Source organism: Diadema setosum, chromosome 4 (assembly GCF_964275005.1).
Source record: "Diadema setosum chromosome 4, eeDiaSeto1, whole genome shotgun sequence".
Taxonomy (NCBI): Eukaryota; Metazoa; Echinodermata; class Echinoidea; order Diadematoida; family Diadematidae; genus Diadema; species Diadema setosum.
In genome coordinates, this window is record NC_092688.1 from 34,218,846 (window position 1) to 34,236,532 (window position 17,687).

The window sequence follows — 17,687 nt, forward strand, 5'->3', positions numbered from 1 at the left end:
TGTTGATTGTAATTCCATTGAAGATCACAAGACTGTATAAAGAGAAGATTTACCGTGCGGGAGGAAGTCCAATATGCCATCTGGGAGGTAAATGGAGGCATCAATCACGGGTCTCGGGATATCCTCCGTGTCGAAGTAAATCATAGTCCCGTTTTCTACCACTTTTTCGAAATACCGACTGTCTCCTCTGAAACCATCAGCCGAGAAAGCAGCAAACCCGAGACCCAGCACCAGCGACTCCTTGGGGAGTTGTAGCGCCACCACCGTCAAGTTCTCACCAATTACAGTGAGATTGTTGCCAGGCCCCTCTGTCTGAAAGAGGGTAACTTGGTCCTCCAATGCATATAGGATCTGAGTTGGCGCTTCGAATTCAACCGAATCCACGAACTCAACGCTGTCGACAGTGAGCACATTGTCCACCACTCGTATTACGTTTGCGGTCACCTTTAATGTTGCCGGTAACGGGAGAAAAAAAGAAGAAAAGGAATGATGAGGTCTATGAGATCATGTCAACAGCTTTTACTAATTTTTCATAGTTGTGATATAACAAATGAAAGTTAACAAATTGCCAGGAGGATACAATGATTAAATTATAAATAGCGGTTTTATTTCGAAAATGCGGTTATAAAAGATGTAAACGGGCTCACAAAATGTAACCACGAGATGGAAATAAAATTGACAAACTGTAGATAATATCCAGGATTGATCATGGGTAGGCTTTGACATACCTCTGACGATGAGTTTCGAATGGCTACAATTTTGGAGAGAGCGGTTGCTATGGCAACAAGCTCAGTGGCGTCTATCTCGTTGCCGCCTTCAGTTGCTTCCGCCAAATCGTCGGAATACGCTGTCACGTTCTCCGGAGTAACAGGAGCCTGTGAGAGAAGACAGATATTAACTCCAGTCAATATTTGACATCATGTGATTCATGATACTTCTGGCACGCTACCAACTTTACACTTCATGCTACACGCTTATCACTTATTCTCATATTACTACCAGTAATGTTCATTATAGCTACAGTTCTGTAGGGGTGGAAGACAGTATACCAACATACAGTAACCAAAAGACAAATTCATCTGCTGTCATTTATGTATAATATTATGACTGACATGGCTCCCTATCATTATAAAAGATATGTTCAAGTACAAGACATCACCCTACTCTCTCCGTAATGAAAACGATACAGCTACCACAGCCTAAAATGAATTATTGTACGAGATCATTGTCATAAAGAGCTGCAGCAGCTTATAACATACCCGATGATTTACGTCAAAGTTCTTCTTTTCCCGTATTTTTTAAGTTTAAAGGGTGTGTACAGTTCTGGTCGAGGTGAGGATTTAGCTTTGAACGTTTGGCAAGATATTCAGAAACCACTCTATGAGATGTCAAAGAGCAGGCAGTTCTAAGGGGTATCAAAAGTTTATTCGATGAAAATCGGTTTTGAAATGGCTGAGATATCCAAAAACAAGGTGAAACAAAGAGATCCTAATAAAGTTGTGGCATGTCGCCTTTTATTATTAGCACTTTTTTTGATATCTCAGCCATTTGAAAACCAATTTCCATCAAATAAACGTTGAATCTTTCTTAAAATTACATGTTCTTTCATATTTCATAAGAGGCTTTTCATTATCTCACTTAAGAATGTTCAAAACATGAATCCCCACCTCAACCAGTACTGTACAGTCCCTTTAATGTAAACTGAACCAAAGTCCCTTTCACCTGAACTTTTACATGCTCCAAACCTACTGATGAATAATAACGTAATACATGGCATCACTAGAGTGTAACGTATTGTACCGTTCCATGAGTAATGGTGATATATTCTTATTCTATTGTCAGTCCCTAACTGTGTAAAATTTTCGTAAAAAGGGTCCCAAAGACCAGAAGTGACAATCATTGTCACTACTGAAAATGGGATACTCTCTGTATGTTTGTTTGGTGGGTTTTTTTTTTTAATGACCTTTATGTTAAACACTTCTCTTGCTGTATGGAATATGATGATTTTTTATACGGCAAACGAACAAACAAACAAACAAACGCTATTTGTTACACACTATGTATGTATGTACGTTTTACCATGACATTTCCAAAGTAATTCTGCTCGCAAAACAAAATGAAGAATTATAGGTTTTGTCACAAAGCATGAAAGCACGACTTTACGATTCAAATCTCACCAGCGCTAAGTATTGAAGAACCTCGTTCACGTCATTGTCGTCGGTAAAGCAGTCGCTGAACATTAGTTCTCCCCACATAACTGGTGAGAGGAGATCGCCCATACACTGACGTCTTGCGTATGGCAAGTGAGCTTCGGACAGACGTAACAACCAAACAAAATTAAAACCATAGTGGGAATTACTGTACATTTCAGGAGTACCCTACTACTAAAGTGTGTCCTTTGAATCCCGATGGGCACGGTAAACATGGTAAGCCTAAAACGTTGTACACAATGGCAGACAGTGAAAAGGTTAAGCAGGGAATCTGAGTTCAAATCCCCGGACAATGTTTGACTCATGCACTCTTTGATGGTGAATGTTACATCTATCTCGAAATACAATGGTCAAAATAATGGCAAGGCCATCTAAGAGTCACCTGACTGCATGATGAAAGAGCTCTTATCTCTGTCTTCCTCATTTTTCCCACATTTTTTTTTAATATTCAGCAATTGCAAAAAAAAAAAAAAAATGCAAAACATGATATGCCTTCTTTTGTAGTCATTGACTACTATATCCGACATGAAAAAAGAAATGCAAAACGTCATACGCTTTCTTTTGTAGTCATTGACTACTATATCTGACACGAAATAGTTCAGTTCGTGTACTTCGTTAAGACTGAATTAAACATAACCTCTGTCTTTTTTATTTCACAACTTTATGAAAATGATAATATCATAATATGTAATGAGAAAAGACGTAGATTGCAATGACGTTCATATTTTGACTGCAAAGGTTTTTTTTTTTTTTTTCATGGGTGGGGAGGGAGGGGGTGGCTGCGGGTAATATCTGGAGAAAACGGTTTATAGAAGACATGTATGTAAGCAATTTCTTTCTGATTATGTATTTTTCTGTGTGCTTCGAGTACGCACACGACACAGCGTTTGATCTTCGTTTCTACTTTGATGTTGTTTTGTGCTCAGTAGTGCTTGCTTTCTGCCTTGACATACATTCCTTGTACGCTACACCAAAATCGATCTCACCTGTGCGTACCAACAAATTGATTTTTCACAATTGTGCCAAGTGCATACTTATGATCGTACGTATAGCCACATGTATGTTAAGATCTAAACAGAGAACTTGTTTGTCATTTTCATTATGTAAAGTACCAGTACTTAGTATACCTGTCTATATTGCTATTTTCACGCCCACTGTGCTGTCTCTCTTAGCGAAATTCACAAAAATTTACATAACAGTGTTAACGAACTTCCTATTGCGTATGCAAAAATGTGTTATGCCGGTGCTCTCCACAGCTACCAACTTGTCAGCTTTCAGTAATCTACCATCCTTGTGTATGCAAAAACGTGTTATTCCGGTGTCTTTGACCGCTCAAACCAACTTACTACCTGTTCTCAGCTATTCGTTATTGTATATGCAAAGATGTATTACCACGGTGCTTCCGACTCCTCTCAGAAATTTGTTATTAATGTTTATGCAAAAATGTGTCACCCTGGTGGTGTATCTGACTCCCCTATGTAAGTTGCCACCTACCCTGAGCAAACTGTTATCCATGTGTTTTACACAAATGTGTTTCTACGGTGTCTTCGACCAACCCCAATAATTTATTGTCTGTTTGCCTTTGCAATTACCTCTCTGAACTGTTCAGTGCAATTGTCCCCTCCTATAGACTAGTAACAACCACATTCCCTACGCATTATGCTCACGCAGATACCGTTGAATTTTTGACATGCCTTGTTTTGCGTACGGAAACTGAACATTCCTTAACCGTCTATTACCAGGGTAAATGTTCTTTCATCTATTTTCCTTTAAAATCCAACAGCAGATGTATTTCTGAGCACCTATTTTCTGTCAACAGCCTATCTCTATATTCACCTATTCTGTATCATGCACAATGATGAATCCAAATACCACTGTTAACTCGAACGCCGCTGCTGTTAGCATGCTTTATCCCCAGTCACCTGCTGATATGACACCAGTAATTTCAGTAAACAGCGAAGAGGGCGAAGATTCCGACATCGCCACTTTCTTAAATATGCAGACTTCTGAACTGAGACTAGATTTCGACTGTAACGATGCCGCAGTCCAAAATGTATTCACTCACTATCACACAGAGGATGAACTTCTTTCACTCACTCATAATGACGTAACTCAACTTTTTATTTCACATTTTAATATCAGAAGCTTAAACAAAAACTTTGATCAATTTCTTTCTCTTGTGAGCACGTTGAAAACCGAATATAATATTATCGGGCTCAGTGAAACTTGGTTAAAGGAGACATCACCCTCTTCGCTGCTTACAATAGACGGCTTTAGACTCATAACAAATAATAGAACATGGAAGAAAGGAGGAGGAGTCGGATTTTATGTGTCACAGAATTTAGATTGTGTTTTTTTGGAAAAATATAGCGTGATGTCAGAAGTTTTTGAGAGTGTTTTTATTGAGGTCAAAACCTTAAATAAAGGTAATATTATAATTGGGGAGATTTATCGACCACCCAGCTCAAACCCTGCTGAATTTTTAGAGTTATTTTGCGGCCTTATTTCAAGCAGTTATTTTGATAGTAAGACATGTTTTGTCATGGGTGACTTTAACCTCAATCTTCTTAATTACAATGATAATCTTATGTGCGCAGATTTTCTGAACCTTATGTTGTCGAAATCATTTATTCCCCTTACAAGAAAACCGACTCGAATAACCGATGATGTATCTACTCTAATTGATAACATTTTTGTAAATGACTTATTTTCTGACATCACATCTGGCATAATAGTTTCTGACGTCACTGATCATTTTCCAATCTATGCCCTTGTGTCAAATTTTATGACTGCTAATGTTTCTCACACCCACAATCCGGGTATTCGTGTAATGTCTGAATCTAACCTTAACAAACTTAGGGAGAAATTAAGTTCAGAAGATTGGTCCACTGTATACTCTCAAAGCGATACTGATTTAGCATTTGAAAATTTTATGAATATTTTGACCACTAACTATGAATCTAGTGTTCCTCTTCAAAGGCCTCACCATTCAAATTACAAAAAAGTACCCCGACAACCATGGGTAACAAAATCTCTACTCAGGTCCATTAACCGCAAGAATAGTCTTTTTCATAAATATCGCAAAGATCCATGCCCTCGAAATAAATCAAGATATACTCGATATCGGAATATATTGACCTCCTTAATACGTGTTGCTAAGCGGAATTATTTTTCGCGACAGTTTGTTAAATATAAACATGATGTGAAGAGTACGTGGAAGGTGATTAACGAGACACTCAAATACAAAACCAATACTGATCTTCCCAAATATATTTCGGCGGACGGCCGGCAGATAAACGATCCGGTTAGCATGGCGGAATCTTTTAATAATTATTTCGCAAGTCTTGGTCCACATCTTGCCAGTAAAATCCCGAAATCCCCAACTGAATATCATAGATATTTAGGTAATAGGAATCCTCAATCAATATTTTTTGAACCTATTGTTGAAGAAGAAATTGTTGATATCGTCAAGAATCTAAACTATAAAAAAAGTTCAGGATATGATGGAATCACAAATTTTCTTTAAAAAATGTTTTGAATCAAATCATTTCTCCTTTAACATACATTTTTAATCAATCTCTAGTTAATGGTAAAGTCCCCAATAAAATGAAAGTTGCAAAAGTTGTCCCTATCTTTAAGAAGGGACAGAAAGATTTGGTGAATAATTACCGACCAATTTCTTTATTGACTTCGATCTCTAAAATCCTTGAAAGGTTAGTTTACACGCGATTATTGAAATTTCTCACAAATCATAATATTTTATCAGATTCTCAGTTTGGCTTCAGAAAACATTATAATACAACCCACGCTTTACTCACTTTTATAGACAAGGTAGCTCATGCTATAGATAATTTTGAGCATACAATTGGAGTTTTTCTTGATTTCTCTAAAGCTTTTGATACGATAGATCACGAAATTTTATTTTCTAAACTGTATCATTATGGAATTCGCGGGCCACCTCTCGAATGGTTTAAGAGTTACTTAACTGATAGAAAGCAATTTGTTAACATTAACGGCTATGATTCGCAGTTAAAACTTATTTCATGTGGAGTCCCACAGGGCTCCCTCTTGGGCCCACTTTTATTTATTTTATACATAAATGACCTTCAAAAATCATCGCCAATTTTATCATTTATTTGTTTTGCTGATGACACAAGTTTGTTTTGTTCTCATCGAGACCCTAATACATTAATTGATATGATGAATACTGAGCTTAGGTCTGTGCAATCCTGGATTTATGCCAACAAATTATCCCTGAATATAGAAAAACCTTATTATATGGTATTCAGTAATTCTTTGAATGTTGTCCCACATGAGATCAAAATAAATGATATATGTTAAACGCAGGTCAATAACGCAAAGTTTTTAGGGCTTTGGATTGACCGAGAATTATCCTGGAAAACTCACATCAATTTTGTAAGTAAAATTTTGTCCAGAAATATTGGAATTTTAAACAAGCTTAAACATTTGTTCCCTGTTTATATTTTGCAGAGTATATATTCTTCTTTAATATCTCCACACTTTAATTATGGAATTTTGGCGTGGGGAAATGCAATCAATTTACTATTAGATTCCCTTCTTCGTATTCAAAAGCGTGCAATAAGAATTATAAACCACGCCGGATATTTTGCTCATACCAACTGTTTTTTTCATCTAAACAGAATTCTGAAAATTCCAGACCTATTTTATTATAATCTTGGAATTTTCATGTATAAACTAACAACTAATGAATTACCATCCGTTTTTATTCACATGTTCAAAAGAAATCGCTCTATTCATTGCTACCCCACTCGTCAGAGTGACGCTTATCACCTTCCCCGTACTCGCACTATTTTTGCAAAGAAAACAATTATGTTTACCGGTCCCAGATACTGGAATGACCTCCCTCAAGATATTACTTCTTCCTTATCCTTATTCACCTTCAAACGCAAACTAAAACGGCTATTACTTAGTGGATACATACTACCCGGCTCTTAGCAACATTTTTTTTTTTTTTTTTTAAATACCCCCAGTCTTTTGTCTTTGCAGCTCCAAGTTATTTGACGATACTGTTATAGCACTTTTGTGTGTGTATGTGTGTGTAAACACGGCGAAATATGTACAGTCTCGTTTAAGCGATACTAAAGTATTCATGTGGTTCGATAGTTCGTTTTTGATACTGATTTTGCACTGGTACAATTTAAGTTGGTCGACAGGTCGAGATAAACATGTCCGTTCTCCGTATAATTTCACGCCTATAAATTCGGGAACCTACAGTTTTTACAAGCATCATTGCTTTTATGTAGGCCCCATCATATTTCTGACATTTATTTGTAATAGCCTCAGATGAAAACGACCATTTATATTTGTGTGTAATGTTTGTTTGTCTTTTTTTTTTCCTCAAACACAAGATATGGTTGTGTATGTTTTGTACTTTTGTTTTATTGTCAATCATTTTGTAATCCCATCACTGAGAAAGTGGAAATATGAAATAAACTTGAAACTTGAAACTTGAAACTTTTAAATTAATATCTCTGTCAAAAAGCATAACATTACAGTCGAAGGAACGTGTACGTCATTTTCAGTGAAGTGTTGTTGAATTCTCTCTTTTTTTTTCATATCGATGTACATATACAACACGTGATGTCACAAATTGCAGTAGTATTCTCATCCAGCGATGGATGCACCGAAAATTCGTTAATTTCCAAGGGATTGTCTGATTTTTATTTTATTTTTTTTTTTTTTTACTAAAGATTGCCTATTGCTGCAGCCATCCAATTCACATGTATCTGGGTGTCATTCCCTTTAAGGATGAAAAGAATAACAGCCGTACTTTTGAAGTGTAAAGTATTATTGTGGCTTACTATTCCTGCTGTACTCTTGGCATGATTCCAGGCTGTCCGCAGTCTCGCCAATAGGGGTAGGTTCGAAGGTAAGGGTACCGAACGCTCCACTCACTTCAGAACGCGGGCAGGATGCTATAATTAATCACCGACGTAATTACAGTTACTTGGTAACATGGTATTACTGATTCAATAAATTGTGTTTTGTTAAATCATTGAGTTGCAGAAGCCAACAAATCATACACCTGTAAGTGAATGCACAAAGGTGAATGAGCAACTTCTCACTACCACGCCCTACTACACTATACCAAATTGATCTCTATGACATGTCAAATTGACGACAAGTTTAAATAGGAATAAAGTATGTAACCTTTTAAAGGAAAAGGGATGTTCAGATCTTTGAAAATCCAAATCTGTGACAGTGACTGAGTGCTCTGTACGCTCTACAATCTATGCTTTACAGTGTGTTTATGCCAGCTCTAAACATGATGACAGAAATAGCCATTCCCTTCTTATCAAAATCAGCTCAAATAAATTCAGCAAGCGTTAACAAGTAGGTACATGAAGGCGTGTTCTAATTTTAACGGATGAGTCGTCTTATTTGACTCAATGCTTATGATTTTTGCCACATCTTCAAATTGACAATACAAAATTAATGCCCTTCAGAGACTTTTTAAGCTAACGATTTTTTTTTCTCAGTTTAATCTCATAAATTTCAGTCTCATACAACTTTCAAGTTGTTGTAGATGAATCGCAGCTTTTATAAGTTGACATTACCGTCACATACCAGATACTAGGGAGCTTTAGATTTTAGACACGCGGACGTTCACAAGAAAAAAAAAAAATGTACTGAGCGTGCGCAGAAGCGCTGGGATGGTATTCTGAGAACGTTTTATCTCTGTTGTAAGTCTGTTGTAGCAAATCGGTATTCTGAACACCGTTTTATCTCTGTTGTAACTTGGCGCTGTTTCATAAAGTTGTCCGCCGGTAAAGTTACGAACGACATACGAGCGACTGGTGATCAGTTCTTGTGGTGAATTTTTGAAATTATAGTAAGTATAGCACATCGCAACTGATCACCAGTCGCTCGTAAGTTGTTCGTAACTTTACGAACAGCTTTATGAAACACCCCCCTTGTGTTGTAACTTCTGTTGTAACAGTTTGTGTTTTATCTTGCGTTCTCTTTGCCTGCGCATACCATTGTCTTAGGGTATGCGCACGCGCGTACAAGTGGGTGCAAACCTAGTACCTGAACACCCATTAGATTACACGGTATTCTGAAAACTGTTTTATCTTCTGTTGTAAGTCATGCTCCGTGCAAATTTATGCTTCTGAGATAAAACAGCGTGGAAGGCGTTTTAACTCTGTTGTAACTTTCATTTCAACTTCTGTTTGTATAGTGAGATAAGTTATAACTCAGGGGTGGTATTCTGAACACCGTTTTATCTCTGTTGTAACTTCTGTTGTAACTTGTGTTGTAAGTTCGACCAATTGTTGAGTATGCTTCCACAGTTTGGGACCCATCTACCAAGAACCTAATCCACCAAGTGGAAATGGTCCAGAGAAGAGCTGCGCGATTCACTTTAAATCGCTACCATAACACCTCGAGTGTCACCAAAATGCTACAAGAACTTGATTGGACCACTCTGGAACAGCGCAGAGAAAATGACAGGCTAATTATGATGTACAAAATACACAATAATCTTACACCTCTTTCAGCACAGGACTATATTATCACACAGGCTACTCAGTTGACGAGAGCCTCGCAACCATACTCCTATCAGGTACCATATTCGAGAACTGAATCGCATCGCCACTTGTTCTTCCCAAGAACTGTAAGGAATTGGAATTCCCTGTCGTCAGAAATTGTTTCAGCGCCATCTGTGGGATCATTTCGAAACCGTCTAATGGTTGATCACAGTGGCTAGTTATTTTCGTCAAATTTTCTATGTGCTTGTAAATATCTGTAAATAAATTGTATTATAATGTAAATAGCACCGGTCTGCAAGAATCTTCAGTCTATTGAAGGAGGCAGACTTAATCAGAAGAAGAAGAAGAAGAAGAAGAAGAAGAGTTTTTCACTACGCGTACTGGGCTATTTCTACATCCGCACAGTTTGCAACGTAGAGAGTTACTTCATGCACCTATCATTTGGGGGCGCGATTTTATTGTTTATACGTTGCGTCCCAGCGTAATCTAAAGCTGCTTTTCAGCACGACGCAGGGGAGAGGAGAACGTCCAACGCACTCGTCGTCTCAAACGTCCGCGCGTCAAAATCTAAAGCTCCCTAATATCAAAATTGCGGTAGGACTCCACATGTGATCATTTCAATTTCTCATCGTCAGAATGAAGACCGTAACGGAGAGTCACCTGATTTCGTGAAACCTTTATTGTTGTTTGCTTTTCATCAAAAGGTTCGCCATTGAGGTGTACGTGTAAGTAGCCCATTGGGGGTGTTTTGTTTGTTATTTGTTCGTTATTTGACATTATATATATATATATATGTATATATATATATATATATATGAATATATGTATGTATGTAAGATTAATGCCATTTTAGGTTTTAATCTCATATATTTATATATATATATATATATATACAATCATGTATATAAACACAGCAAAATATCCCCCTCACCAAAAACTAAATTTTCACTAAAATTCTGGCAATTTGGCTATCTATGTTATAAGTACCACATGTTTGAAGATTTTATATTGAAACAAATGAATATCTATGATATATATATATATATATATATATATATTATTATACATACTGTATATGTGTGTGTGAGCGCGCGCGCGTGTGTATGTGTGTACGTGTCAGGGCCGGCGCAGTGTTTTCATAAGTGTGGGGGCCCACTTCCGGGTTTCATGAGCTAACAAGCAAAAAAAAAAAAAAAAGGTCCTCAGCTCATCTCTCCCCGTCCACTTCCAGGTTTCTTCAGCTGACAAGCAAAAAGGTCCACAGCTCCTCTCTCACTTCCGGGTTTCTTCAGCTGACAAGCAAAAAAAAAAAAAAAAAAATAGTTCCTCAGCTCATTCTCTCCCCTCCCATTTCCGGGCGTTATGGTCTTCAGAGAAAACACATAACCTTACCGCCGCCATACTTCAAGATCTCTATTTATTTCTATTTTAGTGCCACTTACGTACTTCCGGGTTGAAAAAAGTGGGGGGGGGGGGGCCCAAAGTGATGACACCTTATGCATTCCTTTGTATGGTGCACAAAAAGTGTTGGGGCCCGAGCCCCCACGGCCCCCACGGCTGCGCCGGCCCTGCATGTGTGTGTGTGTGTGTGTGTTTGTGTATTCACAGAATGTATGCAACAGTAGCTGGAGAAGGAAGGGTGGGGTCCGTGGTTGACTTGTAGAACTTGCTAGCCGTTTATACTTAATGAATTTGGAGAAACTCATAGTCCAAACTGCTTACCTCTCTTCACGGTCACTGTGAAGCTACAAGAGGTATCCATGTTCCCCGAGCCATCCGTTGCTGTGTAAGTCACAATGGTGGTGAGACCCACCGTAAACGAAGACCCGGGTGGGATATTTGGTGTCAAAGTAGGACTGACTCCAGAGTTGTCTGTGGCAGTAGGCCCAGTCCAGGTAACGGGGTAAACTACAACACCGGATGGGGCTCTTGATACGATATTCCCGGGACAGCCACTAACAACCGGTGGTGTTCGGTCAACTGGAGCAGAAAGATAGATTAGATAGATAGATAGATAGAGAGATATATATAAAAATAAATAGATAGATAGATAGATAGAGATAGACAAATATAGATACACAGATAGATAGATAGATAGATAGATAGATTATAGATATGGATTGGCAGATAGAGAGATAGAGAGACAGATAGATAGACAGATAAATAAATAAATAAATTGAATAATTAGAATGGCCAATGGAAAAATACATAAGAAGAAATGGTAGAAAATGCCTATTTGAATCAAGGAATAGTTGACATGAATGAATACACAATGGAATGAGCAGAAAAAAAAAACATTGTTAAAAGTAAAATAATAATGTTCAGGTAAATAAAATTAAAATGTAAAAAAAAATCAGCGTATTACTCGTCGGTCATTTGGCATCAACTTGGGTCCAAAATTACTTACCATTATCTTGGCACTGTGCTATCTTTATTCACAGTAACAAAATTTAATGGGCATGTTCTGTTACACAATTCAAATGCGTGTCGTCCATAACATGTATAGTTGAAAATACTATGTAGATCATAATAAAAACTGTAATACAAGAAAGAGGGAGAGAGAGGGGGAGAGGAAGAGAGGGAAGGGGAGAGGAAGAGAGAGAAGGGGAGGGAGAGAGAGAGAGAGAGGTTGGGGGGGGGGGGGGCATTTGCCACCGTGTTTCAACGATATGGCCACGCCTGCCTGCGTGATAATGTTGAAGAGTAAGTCTTAAAAATCGTCCCTAGTGGCGCAGTTTTTAATTACAGTGTCATTTTCCTATACCTTCAGCAATGAAGGTGTGCCACCAGTACTGACAAACACTCATTAAAGAGATAATATAGGTTTGGCTGAGATGGGGATTCAGGTTTGAACTTCTTGTCAGATAATTGGAAACCACTCAAGTGGAATATTAGAGAGCATACAATTCCAGAAAAAATTCAGAGTTTATTTGAAGAAAATCGGTTTTGTAATAGCTGAGACATCAAAAAAACAAAGAGGTCCTACAAAAAAATTGGGACCCGATTTTTACTAGGATCACTTTGTTTTACCTTGTTTTTGGATACCTAAGTCATTTTAAACCGATTTTTACCAAATAAACTTTTAATTTTCCAAAGAATTGATGCTGCTTAATAATTGATTTAAAGAGTGGTTTCCAATCATCTGGAAGGAAAACATGAATCTCCATCTCAATCAACCAAGCCATACGATCCCTCTAATAACACAAGTTCCATAGACTTACGATACAACTTACCCACAACAACTGTAACTCTGAATGAGCAGGAAGTATCACTGTTGCCAACGGTGTCTGTGGCCGTGTAGATCACATTCGTGGTAACCCCACGGGTAAAAGTGCTCCCCGGGAGGATACTGGGCGTGAGGCTCGCCACACCCGAAAAGTCGGTTGCTGTTGGCAGTGTCCAGGTCACTACGGGATCGGGGTCATCGGGCTCGACTTCCCGCACGATGTCAGAGGGGCATCCTGTAACCACCGGAGGAGTCTGATCGTCTGCTTATTGAGGAAGATAGACAGCACTGTTAGACATAACAAACTCTTTGTATGTTACATGGAGGTCATTTTCACTCCAATAAACAGGCTGGTAGCGGTAATCAGTATCTTGTGTCATTACCGACGAAAATATGAGAGGAAATCATTGATAACGTCATGGTATTGTGACAAAAGTTTTAATAGTCAGCACTCATCATGGATAAGATTATATCAAAAATTTATATTAAGGTATACATTTTCGTTCGTCTTTTCGTTTTTAATGGATTTGAAAAAATCCAAAGAAGAAAAAAAAAATCAAATGAGCCGAGATGAATGTAACTGGGCAGTTTATTTTGTGACTGTTGCTTTGCAGAGAATTCAAATTTAATCGTGAGTTTTGTAATCACTTCAAAAGTTCTGACACGAATAAGAGAATATTCCTTATCTTCTCACCAAAAGAACATAGCTATTGCTTGAATGGATTTTAAGTGAAAGAAATAGTGCAATGTTAAACTTTTCTCTATGGCGATATTACTTTACTCCTCCCAAATTTTATTGTACTTTTCATCTCATACTGTTGGAAAACGTTCATGCGAATTAAATGAACGTTGTCATGGTTGTAGTAACAAAACGTAACGAAATATTCTTTCCCCTTTAATGACCGTGTATATCATAGTCTGACTGAACTAAGCTTGCCCATGTCGTAAATGAGGATCATCACCACCCGAAAGCAGAGCCTGAACTGCAAAGCATCATTCGTAGACTCTCCAAAACATCCCAAGATGCTCGCCTTGCACATACGGTGTGAATACAGTGGCGATGCGATACAAGAAACTATCGCAACGATAAAGGACACAAGTATATCAGCCCTGCTTCTCACCCTCCACTCTCACTGTCACTTGAAACATGCACGTTGCTACGTTTCCAAAGTTATCTGTCGCTGTATACATCACAACGGTCGTAGTGCCGGCGTTGAACGAATCCCCTGGATTGTAGTTCGACGTCAGACTGCTGATACCGGAGGCGTCCGTGGCCGATGGTGTCTGCCACGAGACGGCAATGGAAACAGTGCCAGCGGCTACCTCCCTTTCAATGTCACTTGGACAGCTCAAAGTGGGCGGCGTTTGATCGACTATGGCAGAAAAAAAATTAAAACAACTAAGAAATATCATTTATTGACTTCTTCGGTTGAAAGGAAACAGTAATCATTAAACGTCTTAGATTTTTTTTTTCAATGCTGGGGTAATTCATAGCAGTATATGCATTGTTAGGAAGGGGAGTTAGGTTGTATAGGGAAAATTGTTTTTTGGGATGGGTTTTATCTTAGATCTAATATACTTCCATTTTTCCCTCGGCAATTGCTGTACTATTGTCATTTCATTTGTTATAGTAAAACATAAAAATGTATATTTATTTCAATCATCTTTAAAGGAACAATTCTTTCATTTTTGTACAGTAATGCAAAAGTGAGTTGATTTTTAATTTTATCGAAAGTGAATAAGTGTTGCAACTGGTTTACAAATTGCCCTACATCGACGTAAATAAGCACTGAACTGATCAATTCAATGCTTATTTACGTCGATGTATGGCAATTTGTAAATCAGTTGCAATGAAAACATCTCGACGGAAGAATTTCTTGAATTAGAATGAATAAATGTTGATTGAAAAACAGATGTCAGCGTTAGGTAAGTTTTATCTGGTCTCTTTGCACATTTTCTTTTTTGCACTTCCCAAGCTTTGTAAAACATTAAAAGGTAGATAATATTATAAGGGATATCAACAACTGGCCATTATAAGGAATTCTGTTAGAGAATCTGGGCTTGCATTTTAACCAAACGTTATACTATTGGATATGTGTGTGGCCATTTCCGCTTTTATTTTCATTACACAATCTTATAGTTAGAATGTTGTATATTAGTTGACCGAAACATCCACAATTACATGAGTTATATAATACATGCAATTTCTTTGAGCTTTTAATAGAGTTGGCAATGGTATGATACACTTTGCCAAGGAATTCTGGTGATAGTGCTTGACACAGCAGCTGTTGACATTTAAATCGAAAACCATATTCACAAAACACACAAACTTGGCACTCGCAGTCAGACAAAAGATTGCAGAAAGATATATAAGCAAAGCACTCGGAGATTTAATCAAATTCATTGATATTTTGTAAGAGTTCAGATATAGTATGCAAAAAAACAACAACACAGTAAATGATAACTGTCAGGAATTCAACATGGGTAGCGTTATACTTATTTTTAGGCAGTTATTACGTCATTCAGGATCTAGGAACAAGGTTTGCAGAAAAAAAAATGTCAGTAAAATATACGCAGCTGTACTTTTTAGGGGCTAGTGCATGATTACTTCAATCTGATGAACTTTCTGCCGACGTGTGTTGAAGACGAGACTACCGGAACGCTAATGGGGTATTTTTTGATTGCCCTGTTTTTTAGCGAGTCTCTCATCGGTTCGTTAAGCGATCAACCTAGAATTCAATAAAAACACAAACATATTTTATGTTGCTTTATCATGATAACTTTGTCTCTTTTCCCCTCTATTTTGCTGCACATGATGTAAGTGTTTTCAGATTTGAAGTTATGCAAAAAGTGTAATGAAGTGATCAAATAACATTGTCACATTTCGTTGTTAACCCACTGACTACACCTGTTGTATGTTTAATTGGTTCCTTTTGATAGGTACTAAAGAACATTGATTGGTATTAAAGAAAATGAGAGCCCATGCACTTCGAGTCCATGTGTCTCTAACTGAGGCTTTATGGTGCACGCTCATTCAACGCATTCATTGCAAGGATAAGGCAAAGAATAGGTGCCGAGGGCGCCAAGCTAACGCTCCTCAAACGTTCCTAACGTTCAGGTTAATTTCTGTATGAATATTATATATATATATATATATATATATATATATATATATATATATATATATATAATTATGTTGCGAATTCACGTATTGGCTCCAATATAACGAAGAATCAAGACATAAACTAGTAATGCATTAGGGGAACGTGGGGCAGGATGGACCACATTTCACTAAATTAATGTGCTTTATTTCAAATACTACGTCACAAACTTCCACATGAAACAGGAATTACAAAGATTGTGTAAGGCAACACTATCACACGTAATATCATTTTAATTGCCTACTTTTGTTTCACGTAATAGCCATCTCAAAATAGCCAAATCTGTCCCATCCTGCCCCACATACGTGGGGCACGATGGGACAAACAATCGGCCGAATGCATAAAACAAGCAATTGCTTGTAAGCAATTGCTTCAAGTAAAAGCACAAGCTCGTCTAGCAAAAGGTCTAGCTAAAGCAATTGCTTAAATCCATATGCATAACCTTGCTTATGCTAATACCTTTTGCTTGTCCCGCACAAGCAATTGCTTGCGTTTTCAACAAAAGGGACGTCACACCTGTGCAAACACAAGAACAAAGGCGAGTGTAGCAGCATGTATTTGAAAGGGCATGTCTGTGTGGAAACTTTCCTGACATAGCAGAAGAGCTATGAAATGCACACACAGACACATACACACACATCTATACACACACACGTATTACTGGCTGATTCCCATCACTGCAGCTTACAGTAGCCCGGATCTGCCAGATCGCACGCGGAGAGAGGTCTCCTTGCTCTCGACCGAAGTCAGACATCCTACTGTTTTTCATCACATTTTGCTTGCTAACCACTGGAAATTCCTGTTGTTGAAATGAAAAAGTTTCTTACCCTACTTATGAGTAATTTCTTGTAGATGTATACCACTCCTTCACAAGTGTGGTCTTTCTTCCATAAATATGAAAAGGATACTTAAAAGGGTACGTTCCGGTTAAGCAAAAGCTCAAGCTCATTTTACAGAGCTTGGAAAATCGTAAGCAATTGCTAGCAAGAACTAGCAAAAGGTATGTTTTATGCATACGTTTTTAAGCAAATGCTTGGTCTCTAAGCAATTGCTTGCGAGCAGCAAGCAATTGCTTGTGCTTGCTAGCAAAAGCTTCTGCTCGCAAGCAATTGCTTGTTTTTATGCATACGGATTCGAGTAAAAGGCTAGCACAAGCAATTGCTAGCGTTTATGCATTCGGCCCAATGAAGACGCATATTTCCGTGTTCCACTTGAAACGGTCGCTCTTTCTTTTGTAATTCGGGACCATTCTGAAACTGAAAAAAGAATGAAACATGTCATTAACCTTATCAAATATGACGGGGCAAGATGGGACACCCGCCCAATCTGGGCCGAATGCATAAACGCTAGGAATTGCTTGTGCTAGCCCTTTAATCGAATCCGTATGCATAAAAACAAGCAATTGCTTGCGAGCAGAAGCTCTTGCTAACAAGCACAAGCAATTGCTTGCTGCCCGCGAGCAATTGCTAGAGACCAGGCATTTTCTTAAAAACGTATATGCATAAAACACACCTTTTGCTTGTTCTTGCTAGCAATTGCTTACGATTTTCCAAGCTCT

At 37.9% G+C, this 17,687-nt stretch overlaps 1 protein-coding gene across 1 annotated transcript in view; it reads right to left on the reverse strand.

The window, feature by feature from the left end:
• The window catches only part of LOC140227808 (adhesion G-protein coupled receptor G6-like), a 77,478-nt gene that overhangs the window by 36,685 nt on the left and 23,106 nt on the right, over positions 1-17,687 (reverse strand). The window contains exons 2-7 of the mRNA XM_072308204.1: positions 14,090-14,341; positions 12,976-13,230; positions 11,465-11,722; positions 2,178-2,308; positions 729-875; positions 54-444 (exon numbers count right to left, since the gene is read on the reverse strand). Of these exons, the coding sequence (XP_072164305.1) occupies positions 54-444; positions 729-875; positions 2,178-2,308; positions 11,465-11,722; positions 12,976-13,230; positions 14,090-14,341 (1,434 nt within the window). The remainder of the gene's footprint in view (positions 1-53; positions 445-728; positions 876-2,177; positions 2,309-11,464; positions 11,723-12,975; positions 13,231-14,089; positions 14,342-17,687) is intronic.